The 23878-nt window shown below is 42.1% G+C and overlaps 1 protein-coding gene across 1 annotated transcript in view; it reads left to right on the forward strand.

Annotated features, from left to right (window-relative positions):
• tenm2a (teneurin transmembrane protein 2a) overlaps positions 1–22740 on the forward strand; it is a 206692-nt gene extending 183952 nt beyond the window's left edge. The window contains exons 15-37 of the mRNA XM_058649424.1: positions 2135–2281; positions 2894–3104; positions 4421–4540; positions 5960–6221; positions 6500–6767; positions 7997–8140; positions 9233–9482; positions 9828–9848; positions 9975–10204; positions 11495–11649; positions 11915–12016; positions 12295–12468; positions 12606–13243; positions 13507–13682; positions 16481–16716; positions 16812–17108; positions 17341–17898; positions 17989–18258; positions 18436–18846; positions 18970–19080; positions 19190–19457; positions 20029–20159; positions 20264–22740. Of these exons, the coding sequence (XP_058505407.1) occupies positions 2135–2281; positions 2894–3104; positions 4421–4540; positions 5960–6221; positions 6500–6767; positions 7997–8140; positions 9233–9482; positions 9828–9848; positions 9975–10204; positions 11495–11649; positions 11915–12016; positions 12295–12468; positions 12606–13243; positions 13507–13682; positions 16481–16716; positions 16812–17108; positions 17341–17898; positions 17989–18258; positions 18436–18846; positions 18970–19080; positions 19190–19457; positions 20029–20159; positions 20264–21001 (5918 nt within the window). The 3' untranslated portion in view covers positions 21002–22740. The remainder of the gene's footprint in view (positions 1–2134; positions 2282–2893; positions 3105–4420; positions 4541–5959; positions 6222–6499; positions 6768–7996; positions 8141–9232; positions 9483–9827; positions 9849–9974; positions 10205–11494; positions 11650–11914; positions 12017–12294; positions 12469–12605; positions 13244–13506; positions 13683–16480; positions 16717–16811; positions 17109–17340; positions 17899–17988; positions 18259–18435; positions 18847–18969; positions 19081–19189; positions 19458–20028; positions 20160–20263) is intronic.
• Positions 22741–23878: the final 1138 nt, after the last annotated feature.

Below are 23878 nucleotides of genomic sequence, written 5' to 3' on the forward strand. Positions count from 1 at the left end.
CTGGGCCCTGGCATTAAAGAGAGAGGAGCCTCGTGCCGGCCTGCCCAGGCAAGCCGATCAATGCCCACTATGGATTGTCCTGTCCGGGTGCTTCATAAGTATTTGGCTGCTTTAAATGGCAACTCCATTTAACAGGCAATCACTGCTAACTGCCTTTGTTCCCTGAGCTCAATACTTGGGGACAATCTATTCCAGCTTGACTGTTAATATAGTGTCATGAGCAGTCCCCTGATGCAGAAAATGGTAATAATTAAAGATAAAAACCCTTGATTTGATTCCTCTTGTTGAGCTGAAAAACTTGCTTAAGCGTCTCTGCCCTCAGCCCACCTCTTATTTGGAGTTCAAACAAGATGTCACGCCTTCTTTCTCAAAAGTCCTTTGTTGACTTTCCCTCATCGCCTGGTGCTTGTTGAGACATAGTATGATGAAATGCCAATCGGGAAGAAAAGCCTGTTAATTTAGCTGCTGCCACAGCTAAGATTGCACTATTTGTATTCATAATGCATGGCTTTATTGATGCAACGATTTGTTAGAGGGCAAAATATTACAGTGCAACTGCAGGGAAAATATGTTCATTAATCTGTTGAGCGGGATTCAGTGAAAAGCATTTCATATTCATAATCCTTTTTTTTTTTTTTTTTTTATCGGCCGATTCTTACTCTATGTCAGCACACAACAGCCCAAGTTAAAAAACATAGGTCACATCTCTGGGGTTCATCGCGCTGGGTGTGAGTTTGTGACTGAGTACCTTTGTGTGTATACATGTGTTGTTTTATCAGTCAACACCGTCTTTGTCTCCATCTCCTATGGTTAGAATTAAAGAGAGCCACGTCCCGTTCCCTCATTTACAAAATCAGAGTGACAAAGTTTGTCTGGGATCCCTCGTGCCGGTGAAAACATTGTTCCCGCGTGGCATCATCCTTCAACCTGATACATAATAATGTGGCAAACAAATCATCTTAGGTCACAGGTAGAGAGATGCAATAAAGACTGATACAGGAAAGTGATCACCTAGTCTAGGAGTTGAAGGCCTTTTTGTAAAAGACATTTACAGGCAATGAACACTGAAGCATTTATTGTTATTATTTTGACACTGTTTAGTTAAGTCATTCTCCCAAGATGTAATCTTAGAAAGGAATGGCTTTACATTCTTTTTGAGAGTCGATCACTACAGTTACACACAGTATGTCTGTAGGCGCCAGCAGCCAAATAGCACAGCTTAGCATAAAGAACTGGGAAAGGCTCACACAGTTGTGGTTTTACAGGGATTATGTTTTCCAAGCAGCAAATTCCTTGAGTCTCTGCTGGCTCACTGACAAACTTGAGGATGACAACAAACTCCAGGAAGTTGTTGTTACCAAAACAATCTTGTACATATACATCGGTAACATCAGAAAGCTGACAATTCTGAGATTTTTATCAAAACTGCCTCAAAATGTCTTTCTCTGCCTTAAAGCCATTCTTAGAGTGAGGGTGGGTTTGTCATGCTAGTTACAGAACTTGCTTGGCTCCAGGGCGGTGCTTATTTGCAAAAGTTAAAATAAAGGTATATTAGTCCACATACACACACATGAACACACACTCTGCCAAACATAATCTCATTTTCTCATGAGAAAGCATTGCTCTCAGGCCATCAGAATCCCATTATCTACACTGAATTGTGAGTAAGAGAGAGAGAGACTGCAGTAGAGAGAGAGTGAGAGAGAGAGAGATGATCAGGTGGGGCTCTATCAAGTAAGTGAATGAAATGATCTATTCACCTCTTTTACACACACACACACATTAGCAGATATCACACAGGTACAGAGATGTACAGATGGGAAGGTGTCCATAAACACTGACTTGCTGTATTAAATTGATTCTTGAACAGTCAATAGTTACAATATGCTATTGTGTGTTTATTAAATTGAGTGAGACTCATCGATCTATCCTAATCATATAAGCACACTTGTGTGTGTGTGTGTGTATGTATGTGTGAGAAAGAGAGAGCGAGGGATAGAAAGAGAGAGAGTGAGATTGCGTGTGCTCATCTGTATATCAGTTATAATAAAACAAACAAGAATCACCTTCTCATCATCCCTCCCTCCCTCCCTCCCTTCCTTCCTCCCCTCTCCCCCCTGTCCTCTCCTCACAGACGGCTGTCCTAATTTGTGTAACGGGAACGGCCAGTGCACCATGGGACAGCAGAGCTGGCACTGTGAATGCCAGACTGGCTGGAGGGGCCCTGGCTGCAGTGTCGCCATGGAGACCTCCTGTGCTGACAACAAGGACAACGAAGGAGGTGAAAAAAAGAAGTGCTTGCATATGCATTGGATTAAAACATGGGGGTTTCATGAGGACAGCCTTCAAAATTCAAACTTGTCTTTGTGAGAGAAATGCAGATTATCAATGCACTACATCAGTAAAGAAAGAAGTGTATTTGTTTACAATGTGGGACATAAGGCTATGCAAGTTAAACCTAACATTCATTATTGGTTTGATTTTGTTCATCGAAGTGAATCAAACCTCTCGTCTTTTATTGGGTTTATTGTTGAGATTGAGATCCTGAGACTCCTGGCTCACAAACAATGCGATGTGTGTCATGAGGTGTGTCTATAGTCTGATGGCTATTTGATTTTTACCTGGCACACACTTTATCATGCAAATTTTACACAGCAGTCTTATTTCTTGTTATATTTGATTCAGGGATAGTTGTTCATGTGTCCTAATACATTTTTAAAATGGCATTTTTTGTTGGGTTTTTATGACACATAGTACTTATTATGACCATTTTTGCATCTCGCATACACCACAAAAAATATAAACTCTCTAAAAACGAATTAAAACAAACTCATTTTAAAAATAAAAAGTAAAAACTAAATATAAACTCATAACTCTTTCGCTCATGTTTCAGATGGACTCACAGACTGCATGGACCCAGACTGCTGTATCCAGAGTCCGTGTCAGAACAGTCCACTGTGCCGTGGCTCCCGGGACCCTCTCCTTATCATCCAGCAGAGCCCGATGTCTCAGCCCCATGTCCGCTCTTTCTACGACCGTGTCAAAATGCTTGTGGGACGGGACAGTACCCACATCATCCCTGGGGAAAACCCATTCAACTCCAGGTATGGCAAGAAACACGCACAAACGAATGTATATAATTACAAGCATTAGCATCCGTGATACCAGTGGTATCCTAGACAACCAGAAAGTCAGATGCATATGTGTAACATCAGACCATAACCAGCAAGAGACTCACTAAACTGCAAACACACGTGTTTTCAGAATGTAAAAGTATAAGAAACACATAGTGTAATGGAATGTCATTAGTTTATTATAGCAAAAAAAAAAGAGAATATAATTAATTAGACTGAAATCACACATAATTGAAATGTTCATGAATAACAGAACACATCTTTCGCGTTAATTAGCTCCACCAAATGACCAGTTATACATATTTATACATCTGAGAGTGAATCAACAAAAGGGTTCTGATTAACGACAACACTAAAACTCTGAAAATGCTCAATGCAGTCACAAAGGAGTAAAAAAAATAATTCTCTTTAACATTTAGCAGTTTATAAAATAGATGTTTTTACAGAATTAAGTCTACAAACAAACAAACAACACATAAACAACTCAACCACATGCAAGTCTAAAGTTTCTAAAAATACAAAAATAAAAACTTCTAAAGTACAGCAATGGTCTTACACACAAAGATGTTTATGGAAAACTTTTTAAGAACGAAAAAAGAAAAAGACTGTCTAGGGAATATTCTGTTCTGATAAGGCCTCAGAAGGTTTGGCATCTGTGTGGATGAATAAATACCATGAATAATATCCTGACTTTATAGATTCATCATAATACATATATATACATAATATAAATACATCACAAATATCAAACAGACTTCAGACCAGAGCCAGCAGCCAAGACATTAACAAATCCCAGTGCTAAAAGCAGACCAAGCCAAGATTCCCCCATAGATCCAGTGGAGCTGTGAAGTGCTGTCCATGGTGCTGATTCTTGTCAGCATCTGTAAACACAGACACTCGCAGACATCAGATGTTTCAAAGGAAATAACTCATCAAAGTGATGATGCACTTAAACATTTAGATGTCTTTCTGTGTGCATCAGTTCTCTGAGATGCAGCCACACAAACACACACACGCACACACACAGACACACACACACACACACATATCCATCTATATTGTCATGGTTTGTTTGCATGATTGACATGAGCTATTCTAGATGGGGTGGTTTGCTGATTTTTTTTCTAATTAATGGCTGATAGAGGACCAGAGTAATTGATTAATGGGGAAATGGGATGATTGAAAGATTGAGTGATTCATCAAACCAATATGATTGATGGTTAGAAAGATTAGACTGATGGATTGACTACCGCTTCGTCACTCTTGTCTCTTCTGTCCTCTTCCAGTTTGACATCTCTAATCCGGGGTCAGGTGTTGACTACAGATGGAACCCCTCTGGTGGGGGTGAACGTGTCTTTTGTCAACTATCCTCACTACGGATACACGCTGACGCGGCAGGATGGAATGTATGTACAACAGCTACCCAGCATGCTTTGCTGAGACTCTGAAACTACCTCACCACATGGACTGCATGATTAAATTGGATTAGATTAGATTAGATTAGATTAGATTAGATCATGAAATGTGTATAATGATCCCAAGAGACCACTCACTGTTTCCTTCAGTGACAGTTAGGGACGATTTGAAACGGTGCTCAGTATCAGTAACAATCCGATACTGGCCGAAATCCATTAACCCTAAATATAAGTTAAATTATGAGTTAAATTTAAATGCCTTCCATTGAGTTGAAGCATTATGTTTGTAAAATGGCTGGTTAAAAGTAAATGTCATAAATGTGTTATCTCCAGGTAAGGTGTTTCAAAGGGTTAAAAAACTGTATCGGACTGATATTGATATCAATAGGAATTCAACGTTGTGATATTGGTTTTGGTATCAATATAAGACATAAAAGTGGTATCGAGCCATCCCTAGTGACAATAGCAATTGCAATATATTTAGATTACAATGAAAATATTTTTTTCTGTAATTAAGGATTCAGTTTATGAACCATAATCCTTTGCTTTAACAGGCACTGTTTTTTTAAGAAAGAAACTTTGACAAACCACCTGATGATGTTTCTCCTTCACGACTTCCAGCTTCCAGAGAGTTTTTGCTCTGCTGTAATTTGACTTTTCTGTCTATTTCTTCTCCCCACAAGTTAAATTGAATTTATGTCTGGCTGACATCCATAACATGTTTTCTTTCCAAAATGTGATTCATTGGTTCCCCAGTCTGACCTCTGCTCATTAAATGTACACTTTCTGTGTTTCCAGTCTCAGGTTGTTTGAGCACTTGTCTCTCTGTCTTATAAATCGTTTTTTTGCAGCATTTTCTCCCTGTTAGGCCAAGCTGTAGCTGAAACATCTGAACTTCTAGTAACATTTAATAGGCCTTAAATTTCAGGGGGCAGTTATTCACTAGTTTCAGAGACGTATGGACATGTTCTAATGTCCCTACCTGACCTTCTATTTTTCTTGCAGTCATTTAAGCCACATCACTTACCAAGATCTGGCAATTTGTCCTAAGATATTGTAATGTGTGTATTTGATATACTAATCATTAGCCCACAGCTTCTGACCATGATTTGTGCAGAGGTGGATTAAAGGAGATCATCTACTGTAATAAAATCACATTGTAATATTCATGTTTCAGGCTTTTAACTGTTGTCTAGAAAAGCATGTTGTGAAAGTTTGTCGTGGCACATTGTTGAAATATTTATTCCAGGTGTTTGTGCTGTTGAATTATTTCTTCTTATGCAGTGGAGTAAATTTTGAGTTAGAGGAAGAGAATCACTTACATTGTATATGAGACCAACTAACAGTCCACCCACCACAGCACTCCCCACCTGTACCTCATTCCCATCCTCTTCTTGCAAACCTCTCCAGGTTTGACCTGATAGCTAACGGTGGTGCATCACTGACGCTGCGGTTCCAGCGTGCCCCCTTCCTGAGCCAGGAGCGCACCGTGTGGCTGCCCTGGAGCCAGTTTTATGCTATGGACACTCTGGTGCTTAAGACAGAAGAGAACACGATCCCTGGCTGTGATCTGAGCGGCTTCGTCAGGCCTGACCCTCTTGTGATTGCATCCCCTCTCTCCTCCTTCTTCAGCTCCAAACCAGGGGAGAAACCCATCATACCGGAGACACAGGTGCAGTACCACTGACCTCTGGCAGCCGGTTAATCTTCCTTCTGGTTCCCTTGCTCTCTTCCCACTCTCCTGTATGCCTGCCTCTTGTAGCTCTCTCTCCCTTTTCCTGTCTCTTTCCCCCCATTCCTTCTCTCTTCCTCTCTTTCTTTATTGCTTCCATTGTTTTTTCCCCTTTTTTTGTCCTTCAGCCGTCAGTGGAAGCGTGACCCCCATTACTCCCTCACTCTCTAATCCCCCCTAATCCTTCTCTCCTGTCATCTTGTCTTTTTGTCTTCCAGGTGCTGCATGAGCAGATCGAGGTGCCTGGCACTAGCCTGAAGCTGTGCTACCTCAGCTCCAGGACACAGGGCTACCGCTCCCTGCTCAAGGTGACCATGACTCCAGCTGTGGTGTCTATGGGCCTGCTCAAGGTTCACCTCATGGTAGCAGTGGAGGGACACCTTTTCCAGAAGTGGTTCCACGCCTCACCAAACTTGGCCTATACCTACATCTGGGATAAAACTGATGCATATGGACAGAGGGTCTATGGGCTTTCTGAAGCTGTCGGTAAGTAGAAGGAATGGATGGAGGAGAAGCTGTTTTGGGGGGAAGGCAGCATTTTTTTTCCATGCTTGTACTCACTAAATAGATTAGAAACTACCAGCAAGACAGTGCTCTCTCTAACACAGGGAGAGAGTGCTAATTAGAAAGCTTGAAAGAGATAATACCCCGAGAAACTCGGCCTGCGTCCACTCCTCGGTATAGCCGCAGTTAAGTGCTTCTTTTCCAGACGTCTATTTTTCATTGAGGCGGCGTTTGGTTCAGTCAGCTGTAACTGTGCTGAAGGGTTATTAGCCATCAGGGTGAGTTAGGAGTTAGCTACTGGAGCAGGAAGCAGGAGTCCTGGGGAGCCACAGTGCTATTACAGTCTGCCGTCACAGTCGCTCACAGATGCTGTCAGCCAAACACTGCTGTCAGGCCACAGATGCAGTGGACATCTGGGGCTTCAGTGTGGACTAAATTCATGAGGGGCATTCAGTTTGTGAAATTACATTCAGTCAAAAATCCCATAGTTCCCTGGCGCAGCTGTAATTTTACTCTGTTCAAATAAGGTTAAGCATATATGTGTTTCTTTAAATCAGGTTATTGTTTGCTAACTGTGGATACAGAAGCAGGCGGTGTACACTGTTGGTTGCAACGACGCTGAAAAGGTGCCGGTAATAGCACTCTCACTGTGACTCAAGTGGGAGTTGATGTGTTAACACACTTCTTTTCCTTTTGACAAGTGCAACACCATTCATGCACACTTATAGTGTGCATTTGAGTGTGTGTGTGTATATATACATACTTTGCATGATATACAGCACATACAAATATTCCTACACATGCATGTAAATATGTTTTAAAAAGCAGTCGGGAGATCTCACGCTCCTTTCAGCACGTGTGTGACTGGGACGTAATATTTCCACCAGCAGTTTTCACCATGGCAACCGGTGTGGCCTATAGAATTAAAGCCCCATCAGGCAATCGATCCAATTAACAAGGTTTTTAATTGATTTAGCAGCATGTGAGAGTGTTAGTTCAATGCGAGTGCAGGGTTTAGTGCAGGTGCTAACTAGCTACTGTGTGTTACACATAACACAATTAAAATACTTTATGTAGGCTATGTTCTATGGATGGTTTTCTTTGCCTCTCTCAGTATGATGTTTTTGTTTTATATTTATGCTCATTATTTCCTCACTTCTTGTGTCCCCTCTGTTTTTCCCAACCACTCTACCCTCTCCTATATAACATAGTGTCAGTGGGCTATGAGTACGAGTCCTGTGCCAGCCTCATCCTCTGGGAGAAGAGGACAGCTATTCTGCAAGGCTATGAACTGGATCCCACCAATCTGGGCGGCTGGTCACTCAACAAACACCATATACTCAACACACGCAGTAGTACGTATACTTGCACATCTCATATTAAACACAAATAAGCTCAGATTTCTCCCAATTTCTCCTTCTAGTTTATATTTAGCCAGTTTTTACATGAAGCAGGTTTGCAGTACTGTATATCTCTGAATTTGCTATTGCCTTTGGGAGGCTCTATTCTTTCAGTAGTTCACACTTAGTTGTCAGGCACCTTTTTTACCTGTCAGTGGGGATTTTCACAGGTAGAGAGTGTGTTCTCTCCCAGTCAGACTCCCTCATACACTCCCACGAGCCCCACGAGCCCCACTGAGAGAACATGTATACCAACCAATCAGCAGAAGCTAGCAGAGCAGAGGCAGGGGGTCAGGTAGTAGGGGCCAGAAGACTAATTCAGGATCTCGGTGGAGATGAACAAGTGGGAGTTACAGTATTCTTGCATTTTCTGCAACACCATTTTTCAGTTTTTCTGCAGTAATGCCAAAAAGCATGAAAAAAATAAATGGCTTGATGCACTCATTCTCCTGCTGTGACAATCAATGTGCTAATGGAATGGACATAACCACAGAACCAGTGGGGTGTGGAGGTATTTTTAGAAGTCTGGGAATCATCCACACCTCCCTCATGCCCTCGTGTAATGTTTTATAGCTTGACATTACAGCCAGACCAATTTGTATTTGTTGTTTGTTCTTCCTTTGAGAAAATGTATTGCAGCTCATTTCATAATCTCTACTTCCACCGCCTTGGTTACCAGAAAACATGCTTTAGTCACACTCACTTAGATAATTGGCTGTGATTGGCCTGACCAGTTGCAGCGGAGATGGAAATTGGTCAGAGAGTCCAGACCCATCTGCAAGAGCAAATAAACACAATCTCGTTGACTTATTGGTCTGGTTTCCAGGCTCATGTTTTCCCTGAGAATGGTGAAATGCTACACTGCTGGTGCTTAGACAAATATGACAGAATAATTAAGTGATCTATACTGAACAAATGCACACCCAACAACTTTAAGTTGATCTTAAAACTAAGAATCTATAACAAAAGAAAAACAACGTTATTAGAATGAATCCTGTTGGAAACATAAATCTCTTTATAAAATATGTCATCCTCTCTGCTCACCAGGTATCCTCCACAAGGGCAGTGGTGAAAACATCTTTGTGACTGAGCAGCCCCCTGTTATCACCAGCATCATGGGAAATGGCCGAAGGCGCAGTATCTCCTGTCCCAGCTGTAACGGCCTTGCAGACGGTAACAAGCTGCTGGCGCCTGTTGCCTTGGCAATGGGCATCGACGGCAGCCTCTATGTCGGTGACCTCAACTTTGTACGCAGGGTCTACCCATCGATGAACACGACTGCCATCCTGGAGTTAAGGTAAAACCCCAAACCACATCGGTTACGTAAAGGAAAGTACACAAAAAGAAAGTGAGTTAAAAATACATTTGAAAGGATGAAAGATGCTGATAGATAAAAGATAAATTGAGCAGATTAAAGTTGCAAGGTGGGAGAAGCAGAGGGGAAAAGATGGGATGTTTTCAGGGCATGCAGAATTGTAAACAGAGAGAATAAGGTGAGACACAGGGGATGGGGAGACAGACATACACAGATATCATTTCTCCAGGGCGTTTTTACCCATGTTAAAACCCAGATATGTGTTGTTCTCTGCAGACTGTGAAATAACATTTGTTTTGTTCTTTTATCTCACTCTCTCCTCTGTAGGAACAAAGATTTCCGACACAGGTGAGATCCTTATAATCATAAATGACATTCCTGCACCTCAGCATCAGTAGTTGAAACCATGTTCTCTGAAAAATATGAAATCAAACCAGCTGACATTAAATTAATTACCATTGTCTGTTGTCATAGTAATAATCCAACCCATAAGTACTTCCTGGCTGTGGATCCTGTGTCTGGGGCAGTGTTTATCTCAGACACCAACTCCAGAAGAATTTATCGCGTTCGGTCAGTAACAGGAGGTCGGCCACTGTCAGACAATGCAGAGGTGGTTGCTGGGACAGGGGAGCAATGTCTGCCCTTTGATGAACGCTGCGGCGATGGCGGCAAAGCCACTGAAGCTACACTTATGAGCCCTAAAGGTGAGTCATGGCCAAGAAAGAAAACGAACCTCAGGAACAATTTGTATATCATCTGATTCCGGTTTCTATTCTGTTTTTTTTATCATCATTACGTAAATTGTCTTTGTTTTCATACTGTTGTTTTGGACACAAAAAAGAAATTTAAAAATGTAATATTGAATTGTAAGGAATTATCAGCAATAATGCCAGTAAAGCTAATTCAACAATTATTAAGATCAAATAATCCTTTTTGATTTCTTCTTTTTGATTTTTTTTTTCTCTCTCAGGCAGAGAGACGTAGATCAAAATCTATAGTTCAGAGAATATCAGATTGTTTTTTTCCTGAACCGCACCCAGATTTATGACTCAACTAATGCAGGGTGGAGACAGAAGGAGGTTATAAACCAGGTTAATGTTGAACTTATTAATTGATTTATTTTTGTGGATCATTGGATCTTAGAACATTGTGACACCAAACTGTCAAGCATGTCACACTGTCACATGTCATATCTGTGTGCACACACACACGTGGTAGTGCAGATCTTTGTATAAGTACAGTATGTGTGAGTGTGCCTGTGTGTGTTTGTGCTCTGTGGTTGTTGTGAGAGATCGGTGACGATGAGGCACTGATTCCTTCTTACCTGTCACCAGCACAGTCAGCTGTTGCACATCAGCTTATGATTCCCCCCTCACCCCTCACCCCCAGCATTCTTTTTCCCCCACTCTCTCTCTCTCATTTGCTCTGTGCCCTGTGCTAGGCTGTATCCCCCTCCCCCATCTGTTGTTGTGTATCTCAGTTTGTGGAGAAGTTATTTTGGGGCACATTTGCCTCGAACAAACACACCTGTCTGAATGTCTGCTGCCTGTTACACCAGCGAGGCTTATACTGCGCCCCTGGTAAAAGATAAAACAAGTGAAAACAAAGCGTGAGGGGGTGACAAAAAAGTAAAAAAGAGGAGCAAGGAAGTAGGAAGTAAGGAAGGAAAAGGAAGTAAAGTCTAACTCATCACTTACCTCTAAAGAATCTGTCTGCAATTTGTGATTGCCCTCTGGAAGGAGTATGAGCGCATCTACTCATCCAGATTTAAGATGACTCATCCCGAAACAAAGACTTTCTGAGAGCGTCACTGTTCACACCCTCACTTTCTTCCCTCTCATTCAATGAAGCATCGAGCAGTTTAGCTGTCAGGGCTGCTATCTGTTTCCAGTCAGTGGCAGCACTGACATTTAATTGACTTAAAATGTCTGTGGGATGCCTGCAGTGTTTGAATTATGAGGCGTCACTCATGGGTTTCATCTTCCCTCTGACAGGTATCGCTGTGGATAAAAATGGCCTGATGTACTTTGTGGACGCCACCATGATCCGTAAGGTGGATCAGAACGGCATCATCTCCACTCTGCTTGGGGCCAATGATCTGACTGCTATACGGCCACTGAGCTGTGACACAAGCATGGATGTCAGCCAGGTACGACGGTGCGTTCGGTGATAGCACAATAGATGATGAGCTATTAATGCTGTAAGTGCCGAGCTATGATGATTGTCCAGAAAGAAGCCAGCCAAGAAGGTTAGGGAGAAACTGATTTAGGAGGTGAGATTAAAAAGTCCATTGATATATGAATGAATCAAAAGAAAATGAAGACTGCAGTCACTTAGAATAATGGCATCCTTTCAAAACACTCCCCTCAGCATATTATCTTGTCCAATGTCTAACTTCTGCTTTTGCCTACCAGGTGCGTCTGGAGTGGCCCACAGACTTAGCTGTGAACCCCATGGACAACTCTCTCTATGTCTTGGAAAACAATGTCATCCTACGCATCACTGAAAACCACCAGGTCTGTACCATAAGGCTGGATCACCTCTGCAAACCCCATAGAGTGGACACTCACTATTGGTCTTTGACAGGATTTAGTCCCAATTAGGCTTCCTAAGGCAGCTCATTTAGAAGTAGAACATCAAATTTTTAGAAAGTTTCCCAAGTTTTGCAGCGGTGGAAACATTACTATTGACTTAACTTTGAGCAAGCTACTCTGAAATCTCGATTCATTAAAATCCTGGAATTTTTTGTGGACTAATTACAGATTTTGTATTATTTTTCCTTTGTTGCCTTCAGGTGAGCATCATCGCAGGCCGGCCCATGCATTGTCAGGTGCCAGGTATTGACTACAGCCTGAGCAAACTAGCTATCCATGCTGCCCTGGAGAGCGCCACCGCCATTGCCCTGTCCCACACTGGCATCCTCTACATCGCTGAGACAGACGAGAAAAAGATCAACCGTGTCAGACAGGTACAAGATGGAGGAGTGTAGTGCACAGTTTGCTATGGACTCTCCATGTTGTTCGGACACTTTTGTGTCACCTCAGTTTTGATTGTTATTTAGATTTTGATCAATAACTGTGTCCCCTCATTCCTTTTCTGTTTTAGGTAAACACAAATGGGGAAATCTCCCTCCTTGCTGGCGCTGCCTCTGACTGTGACTGCAAAAATGACGTAAACTGCAACTGCTTCTACGGCGACGATGGCTATGCCCCCGATGCTGGCTTGAACTCACCCACTTCCTTAGCTGTGTCCCCCGATGGATCGCTCTTCATTGCAGACCTCAACAATATACGCATCAGAGCTGTGAGAGCCAATCGACCCGGGCCTGCTGTGTCCAGCGTTGGCTATGGAGGATCTGCACAGTATGAGGTTGCATCACCAAGGGAACAGGAGCTATATGTCTTCAATGGAGACGGGCTTCATATCCAGACAATTAGCCTGGTAACTGGGGAGCCACTTTATAATTTTACCTACGGCCCTGACGGAGAGCTCTCCATGCTGGTAGACAACTGCAACAATACAGTTAAAGTAAGGAGGGATGGTTTGGGCCAGGGAGGAGGAGCCGGCCTGCTCAGACTGGTGCTGCTGCCTGAGAATCAAGTTGTGACTCTGGGTCTGGACCCCACAGGGGGGCTGCGTAGTGTGTCAGCCATGGGCCAGGAGGTGGCTCTGATGGGCTACAGTGGCAACACGGGCCTCCTGGCCACCAAAGCTGATGAGACTGGCTGGACCACGTTTTACCAGTAAGTATGTAATAGAGGGCAAGGTGTCTGAATGTGCATTTGTATTTTTTTTTCCTAGTTTATTTCAAATACAAAATGAGATTTTGCGTCCTTTACTTGTTTTTATGTTCTACTGGATCCCCTATTACAAGGGCTCTCCACGGTGTTCTCCTGCCCCCTGGTGTTTGCTGTAATAACTGCAGCCAATTCCCATGAGATGATTCGTTATTTCAACTTATGTGTTCTCTTGCCAGTCGCCCTCACTGTAATCTCCCACTTCCTAGGTACGACAGCGAGGGCCGCCTGACCAACGTCACGTACCCTACGGGTATGGTGACGAGTCTGCACCGCGAGATTGAGCGCTCCATCAACATTGACATTGAGAGCTCGAGCAGGGATGATGATGTCACTGTCATCACCAACCTGTCCTCCGTGGAAGCCTCGTACACTGTGGTGCAAGGTAGAGCCTCATACAGGTCATGGCACAAATACTGAGCTTAAGTAATTAAACTGAAATTAAAATTAAATATGCATATGTCTGATTAATTATATTTCAGGCATATACAGGTTCATGTAGTTCTGAAAACCAGAATTTTTTTTTTTACATGATAAGCCTGATGAGATACACAAAGTTATCTTAGTATTCAAAAGCACAGGCGCCCTCTGTGACGGCGAATATGCACTGGCCTGCCGACTCTAATTGAAAGTCTTGTTATTTTCACTCAGTTATGTGCATGCTCCAGGAGATTATTTTCACAAACAGCTCTCTCGCTTCCTCTCATGGAGTAAAATTACCAATATGTAGTCATTAATCCCAGCTGGGTTCATCCTGCTTTTGAATATCACCAGAACACAATTCATTAACTTTGGTAGACTCGAGTCCTCCTCTTCCCTGAAGCTTTCTCTTCGCACACACGTGCACCAACATGCAAATACAGCTCTCAACCTGTTCCCATAATCCCTGAGCCTATTTGGCCTGTTTATAGAAGAAGAAGAAGGGGTGGGGAGTAATTGTCTTCTTTCGCTTGACCAGAGCAAGTGGTGTGACAAAAGTATGAATGGAGGCTGTGGGCTATATACGTCTGAAGACCTCAGAGAGAATATGTCATGTATAGGTTCCAGGAAGAGGAGGAAGAGTTGTTCACAGAAATCTAAGTCATTTAAGGTTTCCACTGCGCTATGTGGGTTTCAGCACAGCTCTCTGCTGACATACTCACTTAACCATCTCCCTCTCTTTCCGCTCTCTCTCTTGCTCTCTTCATTAACTTCTGCACAGTGAATTCTCCTTGGCCCTCAAGCTCTCATTTCTCTCTTTCCCTCTCCCTCGCTCCTGTTTTATTACAAGGTTGTTCAGACAGAGAGAGCAAAGAAGATTTATCTAAAGGCTGTTGCTGCCAAGTCAATGGAAAAAGCTTCACTTGTCTGTTTGAGGCATTGTTAAAATGTGCCTGGAGCTTTAGTACAAATTGGCCTTATGGATTACTGTCATTTATGGCGGGGCTTCAAAGGGAGACACCCACTGATCCTCTCACCTTTTGTAAATGAAAAAAAAAAAAGGCGCTCTCCCCTCTGAATCTGCCAGATATTTGGAGCTGAAAACAACTTTATCTCACTTTCAATCACTTGAGTGCGATCAAGATGCCTGTTTTCAGACATCAGAGGGAAAATGTCGTCTCAGCTTATCTGTTTCCATTCTTGTGTTTCAGACTGAATCATTAACTTGTAGAGATGCAGAGATTGTAGAGGGATGTCAGTTTACCCTGTTTTAGAATACTTTTATTCAGAAGATTTTGGAGTTTGTAGGAATTTGAATCAGGTTCATAAATATTTAATGGACATGAGCTGGTTCTTACTGTCACGAGCCTCCAAGCTTGACTTGAATTTTACTTTCTGTAGTAAACTTAAAAGAGGGTGCACTGCACTTTCACAATCTGCACATTCAATTTAATTTCCTTGTATCATTAACTGCTCTCCTGAAGGGTTTGGAACGACATTTCAACTGATCCTATATCTCATCTAATGTTCTGTACGTGGAATTCTGTTCTGGTGCTCAAAAATATCTCCGATCTCCCTTAAACACTATGCAATTCATATACTGAAGTATTGTTTTAAGGTTAATAATAAGTATTTTTCATACTATTTAATCTCTAAAACTAGTTTTTTGATGATGATGATGATGATGATGATTATAATTATTATTATTATTATTATTATTGTTGTTGTTATTACTGTTATTACAATAATAATTATTATTGTTACTATTATTATTATTATTAGTAGTAGTAGTATTATTGTTAATAATAATAATAATAATATTATTATTATTATTATTGTTGTTATTATTAATAGTAATAATAATAATTATGATGATGATGATAATACGAGGAATATTATTATTATTATTGTTATTATTATTATCATCATTATTATTATTCATGTTTAATTGTCCATGGAGTATTTTAGATTCTTTGGAGCTGGCCGTGGGCATGCTAACATTAGCTGCAGTTGCTTCAGGGTTTTTTTCCAGGCTATCAAACACGGTGCCAGCAGAGCCACACACAATCTCCGTATCCAGAAATATAACAACACCTCTGCAGATTTTTCCACTGATTTTTAAACAATATGCTTTTTGTAAATATCATGACTGTGTAGGACATGCATTGGTTGTTTTAAATTCAAGACACGGAAATGACTCACTTTATTCGCAATCGAGTCAAATGGGAAGGTTTTGATTTAAAGCCCTCTTGTGTAATTCTCGACTCCCAAACATTCACCTTCTCGAGGGAATACATGGTGCAGAAGCTAAAGATGGTTTTAGTTTCACTGGGACTTAGGGATCAAAGTTAGTGAAAACAAAATGCAAGAATTTGATTTATTGCCTGGGAACTGAGCATGCACAATTTGAAAAAAAAGGATGAGAGATTCAGCCAAGGAATTATCTTTTAATTCTCTTAAAGAGGTTTTTTAGGAGCAGGGGTTCCTGTGTTCCCTTGGCTAAAAATACCCAGAAATAGACACCACTCAGACTTTTCTGTAGATGTGCAGCTAAATCATTTCCAATTTCCAAAAAAAGGAAAAAACTTAATTGAAAAGGTGCCAGAAAACCTTATTATTTCTGTCACATTTATGTGTTCAGATAAATCTGACCAAACTGTGATTTGGGTCTGACAAGAGACTGTATTTAGATAACAGAGACTGGCTCCTTGTGCATCTTTGGCTTTTGTCTCGCTCTCTTACACTCTTTGTCTCCATCTACAGATCAAGTGAGGAACAGCTATCAGTTGTGCAACAATGGAACCCTGAGAGTGATGTACGCCAATGGAATGGGCATCAGTTTCCACACAGAGCCCCACATCCTGGCAGGTTCTGTTAGCCCCACGATTGGTCGGAGGAACATCACCCTGCCCACAGACAATGGCCTCAACTCCATTGAGTGGCGTCTGCGCAAGGAGCAGACCAAGGGCAAGGTCACTGTTTTTGGCAGAAAGCTTCGGGTGAGTTATTTTAACTAAGATCTGGATGTTTTTAGATATATCATCTTTAATGTTGGCATAAAATGCAACTCAGAAATATTTTCTTTTTTCTTCAGGCTCATGGGCGCAACCTCCTCTCCATTGACTTTGACCGCAACACTCGCACAGAGAAGATTTACGATGATCACCGCAAGTTCACGCTGCGCATCATGTACGATGCTCAGGGCCGTCCAGCTATGTGGCTGCCCAGCAGCAGTCTGGCAGTGGTCAATGTGTCTTACTCCACCACTGGACAGCTTGTTGGGCTGCAGAGAGGCAGCATGAGCGAGAGGACTGAATTTGACCCCCAGGGACGCATCCTTTCTCGTTCTTTTGTGGACGGGAAGGTGTGGAGCTACAGCTACCTTGACAAAGTGAGTATTTTTTTATCTTTAAAATTGCCCTCTAAGAAGCAGTTGCAAGAAAGCATAGTCATTGTGTTTGCAGAAGTAAGTGGAATCATCCTAATACTTCATTTTCACAGTTATTAAGATTGAAATTTGTCAGCTCAGAGAAAACTAACCCTGGTGCTATTTCACACAAGGCAAGTCACCCATTGATAATGCTATTATACTAATCTGTATTCTGTCTCCCTGTCTTTCCCAGTCCATGGTGCTGCTCTTGCAGAGCCAAAGACAGTACGTCTTTGAGTTTGATGCCTCAGGTCAAGTGTCCGCTGTCACCATGCCCAGTGTGGCCCGCCACACCATGTTCACACACGTGTCAGTCGGCTATATCCGCAACACCTACAACCCCCCAGAAAGCAACGCCTCCATAATCCATGACTTCTGTGAGGACGGCAGACCCCAGGCCATACATTATCTAGGCACCGGCCGCCGTGTTCTCTACAAGTACGGCAAGCTGGCGAAGCTGTCAGAGATCGTGTATGACAGCACTGCCGTCACTTTCGGGTACGACGAGACAGCTGGTGTGCTGAAGATGGTCAACCTGCAGAGTGGGGGCTTCTCGTGCACCATTCGCTACCGCAAAATGGGCCCGCTTATTGACAAGCAGATCTACCGCTTCAGTGAGGAGGGGATGGTGAATGCAAGGTTTGACTACACCTACCACGACAACAGCTTTCGCATCGCCAGCATGAAGCCAGTCATCAGCGAGACGCCACTGCCTGTTGACCTCTACAGATATGACGAGATCTCTGGAAAGGTAAAGGGTAGAAATTTGGCTTTCATCTACTGTTTTTGTGGAGTCCTGTAACTTTTTTTCCTTGCTATAACTTTTTATTCACTCCCACAGGTGGAGCACTTCGGAAAGTTTGGGGTCATTTACTACGACATCAATCAAATCATCACCACAGCTGTGATGACACTGAGTAAGCATTTTGACACCCACGGTCGCATCAAGGAGGTCCAGTATGAAATCTTCCGGTCACTCATGTACTGGATGACAGTGCAGTATGACAGCATGGGACGTGTGGTGAAGAGAGAGCTCAAAATTGGACCCTACGCCAACACCACTCAGTACCGCTATGATTATGATGGGGACGGACAGCTCAGTGGCGTCAAGGTGAATATTCTGAGTGGAGTGAAAAGCAGCTGTCTCGTGTGTGGAACCTGTCAATTCCACTTCATTCACACAATCTGTCATAACACTGTCCTTGCTGTTGTTAGGTCATATTTATGGTTTTAAGATACTAAAAAAAAATTGCGACATTCCATTTATTTTACTCATCATTTTATCCAGGTGAATGACTGGTCCACCTGGCGCTACAGTTATGACCTGAACGGTAACCTCCATCTGCTGAATCCTGGGAACAGCGCGCGAATCTTGCCACTCCGCTACGATCTGAGAGACCGCATCACACGCATGGGCGATGTCCAGTATCGCCTGGATGAAGATGGCTTCCTCAGCCAACGTGGTTCAGATGTCTTCGACTATAATTCCAAAGGTCAGCTACTACGGGCCTACAATCGAGGTCCCGGTGGTTGGAGTGTTGTGTATCACTATGACGGCCTGGGTCGCAGGGTGTCTACAAGGAACAGCTTGGGACAGCACCTTCAGTTCTTCTACGCTGATCTTAACCACCCGACCAGGGTCACGCACATCTTCAACCACTCTAGCTCAGATATCTCGTCCCTCTACTATGACCTTCAGGTAAGCACGCAAAGTCTGAGATGTGCCTTATCCACAATATCTTGTCCTTATATTTCAACAGATCAGCAAAAACTCTGTCCTGAAACATCATATGTATTGAATTTCTGATTGTGTCACCATCAGGGACATTTGTTTGCCATGGAGGTGAGCAGTGGGGAGGAATACTACATAGCATCTGACAACACTGGAACACCACTGGCTGTCTTCAGCAGCAATGGACAGATGATCAAACAGGTACAACACAAAATAGCCTTGAATCTGTTTATTTGAGTTTTGCAAAAAAAAAAAAGAATCTTCAGAAGCAGACTTTTTTATTTATTCTTTTATCACTTTTGTCACCCAGTTGCAATATACAGCCTACGGAGAAGTGTACCTGGACTCTAACCCAGAGTTTCAGCTGGTAGTGGGTTTCCACGGTGGTCTCTATGACCCATTGACCAAGCTGGTCCATTTTACCCAGCGTGACTACGATGTCTTGGCTGGACGCTGGACTTCACCCGACTATAGCATCTGGCCCAAGATAGGGAAGGATCCGTCTCCATTTAATCTGTACATGTTCAAGAACAACAACCCCCTCAGTGACATGCTGGATGTCAAGAACTATGTCACAGGTAAAAGCCAAATAAAAAATCTATTGAAAATGTTTCAGGTTGAATTCATATTTTCATTCAATCTAATATATCTATCTATATCCTTTTACATTTATTTTATTTTCACACTACCTATAATTGTATTATAGATTAACAGGGGCTTTTTGTAATGGATTTGAGTACTTCTTATGTTTTATATGACTACTTTTGATATTAATATACATTTTAAATAGCCATGTGACCCACGTGTGACTCCAAACTGTAGCACCACTCTAGCTGAACAACACATACTTTTTGTGTTGGAATTATTTATTTTATTTTTTCAGTCCATTTCCATGAATATTTTTATTTTATTTTTATTTTATATTTTTATTTATTGCTATGAAAACAAATATGTAAATATACATATTTTTATCCTTTGCTTAATGCCTCACATTTCCTAATAGCACAGCATAAAACCACAAACTGTTACCCAGTGGCTGGAGGCTTTACATAAACATCACCTAAATCACAGGAGCCCAACACACATTGACTTTTTTTATTGGTTGAAAAAATGTTTAACTTTGAGATTGTCTCCTTTCTCCTGCTGCAGATGTGAAGAGCTGGCTCGTGATGTTTGGCTTCCAGCTCAGTAACATAATCCCAGGTTTCCCTCGACACACGCTCTACTTTGTGGAGCCACCATATGAGCTGCAGGCCACCCAGCACTGTGAGAACGGACAGGTACAAAAACAAGGGGCCAATATCTTGATCAAATACAGAGGTGATTGAGCTTTTGTTTAACTTTTTTTATTTGTGGTAACACATTATCTAACTTTTCCATTCAGCTCATCACTGGTGTGCAACAGGCAGCAGAGCGTCACAACCAGGCTTTCATGGCTCTGGAGGGTCGTCTCCTCAACAAGGAACGACGCAGACGAAAGGACAAGCCAGGTCACTGGTTTGGTACCAGCACGCCCATCATAGGCCGTGGTGTAATGCTGGCATTGAAGGAGGGCCGAGTAGTTGCTGGTGTGTCAGCTTTGGCCAGCGATGACAGCCGCAAAGTGGCTCTGGTGCTCAATGGGGCTCAGTACCTCGAAGGCACCCATTACACTCAGGACAGGAAGGACTGTCATTACTTTGTGAAAGTCGGCTCTGCTGACAGTGACCTCTTGGCCCTGGGACTTACAAATGGGCGTAAGTCACTGGAGAGCGGCATCAATGTTACCGTGAGTGGCCGCTCAAGGAGGGGAGTGACTGTAGAGTTTGCAGTTCCATCGCTAATACTTAGTGTTCGGTATGGGCTGGCTGTGGACGTGGTGGATGAAGAGAAGGTAAGACTGTTGGAGCTGGCCAGGCAGAGAGCTTTGGCCGGGGCCTGGGCCAAGGAACAGCAGAGAGCCAGGGATGGGAAGGGAGGAAGCCGCCTCTGGACGGAGGGGGAGCGACAGCAGCTCTTAACAACAGGTAGAGTACAAGGCTACGATGGCTACTATGTACTGCCTGTGGAGCAGTATCCAGAACTGGCTGACAGCAGCAACAACATCCAGTTCCTCAGACAGAATGAGATGGGCAAGAGGTAACAGCCCACCTGAACTCACTTGAAGGAAAGACTGTTCCCTCTCTCTCTCCACTAATTTTCATTTCTCGAATTCCTGCTCCTCTTTCCTACCCAGCCTCCTCAACCCTTCTCCTCTCAAAACCCATCGAGAATTAACCAACAAATGGGGTTACTCGCGGAACGCTGCAGGGACTTTTGAAAAGAATGACTTATCCGAAAACATATTATTGTTAATTTTACTGCCATAGGCAAAAAAAATAAAGTTAAGTCAAATGTTTTGGTTTTTTTTGGAGAAAACTTTAAACAGAAAAAGCACTGAAGAACTTTAAAAACTGTTGCTTAATGAATAAGAAGATTCCCCTTTTTAAAAAAGATAGTGATATTTTCGCCCATATTTATTGGGTCACACTGAGAGCGGCAATGACGGCTCCTGAACACACGGTGGAGTTGTTCTGTGTTGGCATCTGCAGTAAAGGCTTGTCTGTCTCTAATAGACACTGAAGGCAAAGGGACCAAAGTGGAGACAAAGCCACTCCAGAGGGCAGCCATTACAACTACACAACCTGAGAGGACATTGTAAAACAGCGGCAGACAAGGAAAGGTTAAATGTTTGTCCAATACTTTGAGTCGTCTCCCTGTCTCAGGCCTCCCATTGTCCACCACGGTCCAGTCCTCTGCTGCTGAGGCAGCGCACATCCAACCGACAAACGACATAGCTGAACAAATCCAAGCTGTTGATGGACTAGAAAATAAACTTTAAAAAAAAAAAAAAAACAAGTCAAAATAAGTGATGGCTATATTTGTGGACAGTGGTATCATACAGCATTGTTTATTTTGAAACAAGGACAAGAATCATACTACTACATATGTGTCTGACTACACTAAATTTCAGGATGTTGCGTATACTGTAGATGCCGTAGTTTTGTACGTTTCAGTCGCGGTAGAATTGTGAGACTGTCACCAAGGCACTTCTGTACAGAACACACCACACACACACACACACACACACACACACACAAACATACACAGAGTCTGGAAAACATACTTAAGTTAGTATTTATTTTATTCTTTTTTTATTTATTTATTCTTAGTACTATATGACAATCATGAATGAGTCACCAGTTCTATTTGAGATGAACATTGATGGACGAGTTTATTTTCTTTTGTAAAAAAAAAAATGATGTATGAAATGTTCATTTTGTTTTTCTATTATTTCAGTTTGCTGCCAGGGCAAATACTAGTCACTCTCAAAAAGAATAATTTATGTAACAAAGTGTTTTAAAAAAACAAAAAACAAAAAAAAAACGGTTTATACTTTAAATAAAGTCTTTAAAACTGTGAAATCTGTTTTTTCGAAATATATTTCGATGTACAGTGTATAGACCTACCTTTATGCAGCACAGTAGAATATTGTTCAGAATATCAAGTTTTATATTTCTAAGAGGAAGTGGCTTGTAATGTGCAAAATCTTTAGCTGGTCTTACTACTCTAGAGTTTTGTGACACTCTAATATTCCATATCTACAATATCAATGCCCAGTTTGTTGTTTTTGGCTGTTTGTTTTTGTTTTGGAAGCAGAGATATTCTGTCCTAGATCCCAACAGCAGTAGCAGTAATGGATGCCTCTCACTGTGAAGAGACTCGTGCTGGATGTCATAATGTACCAAATCAGTATTATCAAAGGATGATTCTTATACATTCACTGAAACGAGACTCTTCTGAGAACCTTAACAATAAAAGATAATTGTTTACTTCACCTGAGCACCGTGTAGTTCACTTTTATCTTTGCATGTTCTCCCTGTGTGTGGGGGTTTTCTCACGGTCCAAAATAAAACATGCAGATTTGGGGGTTAGGTAAATTGGACCCTCTAAATTGACCGTGTGTGAGTGTGAGAGTGGATGGTTGTTTGTCTCCATGTGGCCCTGTGGTGGACTGGTGACCTGTGCAGGGTGTACCCGCCTTTCGCCCTAATAACACTAAAAATAACAACTTAGTTGTGTATCCTGTGTGGCACATTATCATAATACTGAGGTTTGGAAGACATGCAATTCAGCTGCAATTCTAAAAAGCAATTAAACACTAGTTTATTATCAGGCTATTTATTGTTGAATATAAAGACATTGAACATTGAACAGTAAAACATTGAAAAAAATATAAAAATAAAGGAAAATACTACTGTGACTATTTGTGTTTACAACAGCAAAGTCACACTAAACTCAATACCTGGAAGAAGCTGAAGATTTGTGGCAAGATAAACAGCCAACACAGACAGCTGTCATATTAGATTCACTCTCATTAACAAGCACACATGGGCCCTTTTCTGAAATCTGACTCATATTTAAGCACGGTGAATAAGTGGAAGGCCCCCACAAGAAAGTTATGTTAATGCATCTATAGGTCTGTCACAGGTTCAAGTCACTCCACTGTCATGTCTCATCTACGTGCCGGGTGGAGTTCTTTGTCTTTTTTGACATCCCTATGCACAACAGGAATTTATTTATTCATTAAAAAAAACACACAAGGGCACTTTTTAATACGTGACAAAAAGGGGCAGCGGCTCAAGCACCCCTTGGTCCTTATGTGCGCACGTGCCTGTTACACAGCAGTGGCTGGATATTCCCTACCCAATCCCAATCCAATGTGTGAGTAAATGACTGTTCGTCTTTGTGTCAGCTGGGATTGGCACCAGCAGCCTCAAGGGGTAGACAATGAATGAATGAATGAATGAATGAGTGTTGTGCATGTCAAAGCAGACTGGTGCATTTCATGGGGAGCTCAATATTTTTGAAAAATGCAAAACAGTTGAACAGAAGCTGAACTGGATAGATTACGTGTTGGTAGCAGTAAATGGACGCCCAAATATTTTGCTGCTACAAACTCATTTATACAACAAAACAC

Source organism: Solea solea, chromosome 14, assembly GCF_958295425.1.
Source record: "Solea solea chromosome 14, fSolSol10.1, whole genome shotgun sequence".
In the NCBI taxonomy this organism is placed as follows: domain Eukaryota; kingdom Metazoa; phylum Chordata; class Actinopteri; order Pleuronectiformes; family Soleidae; genus Solea; species Solea solea.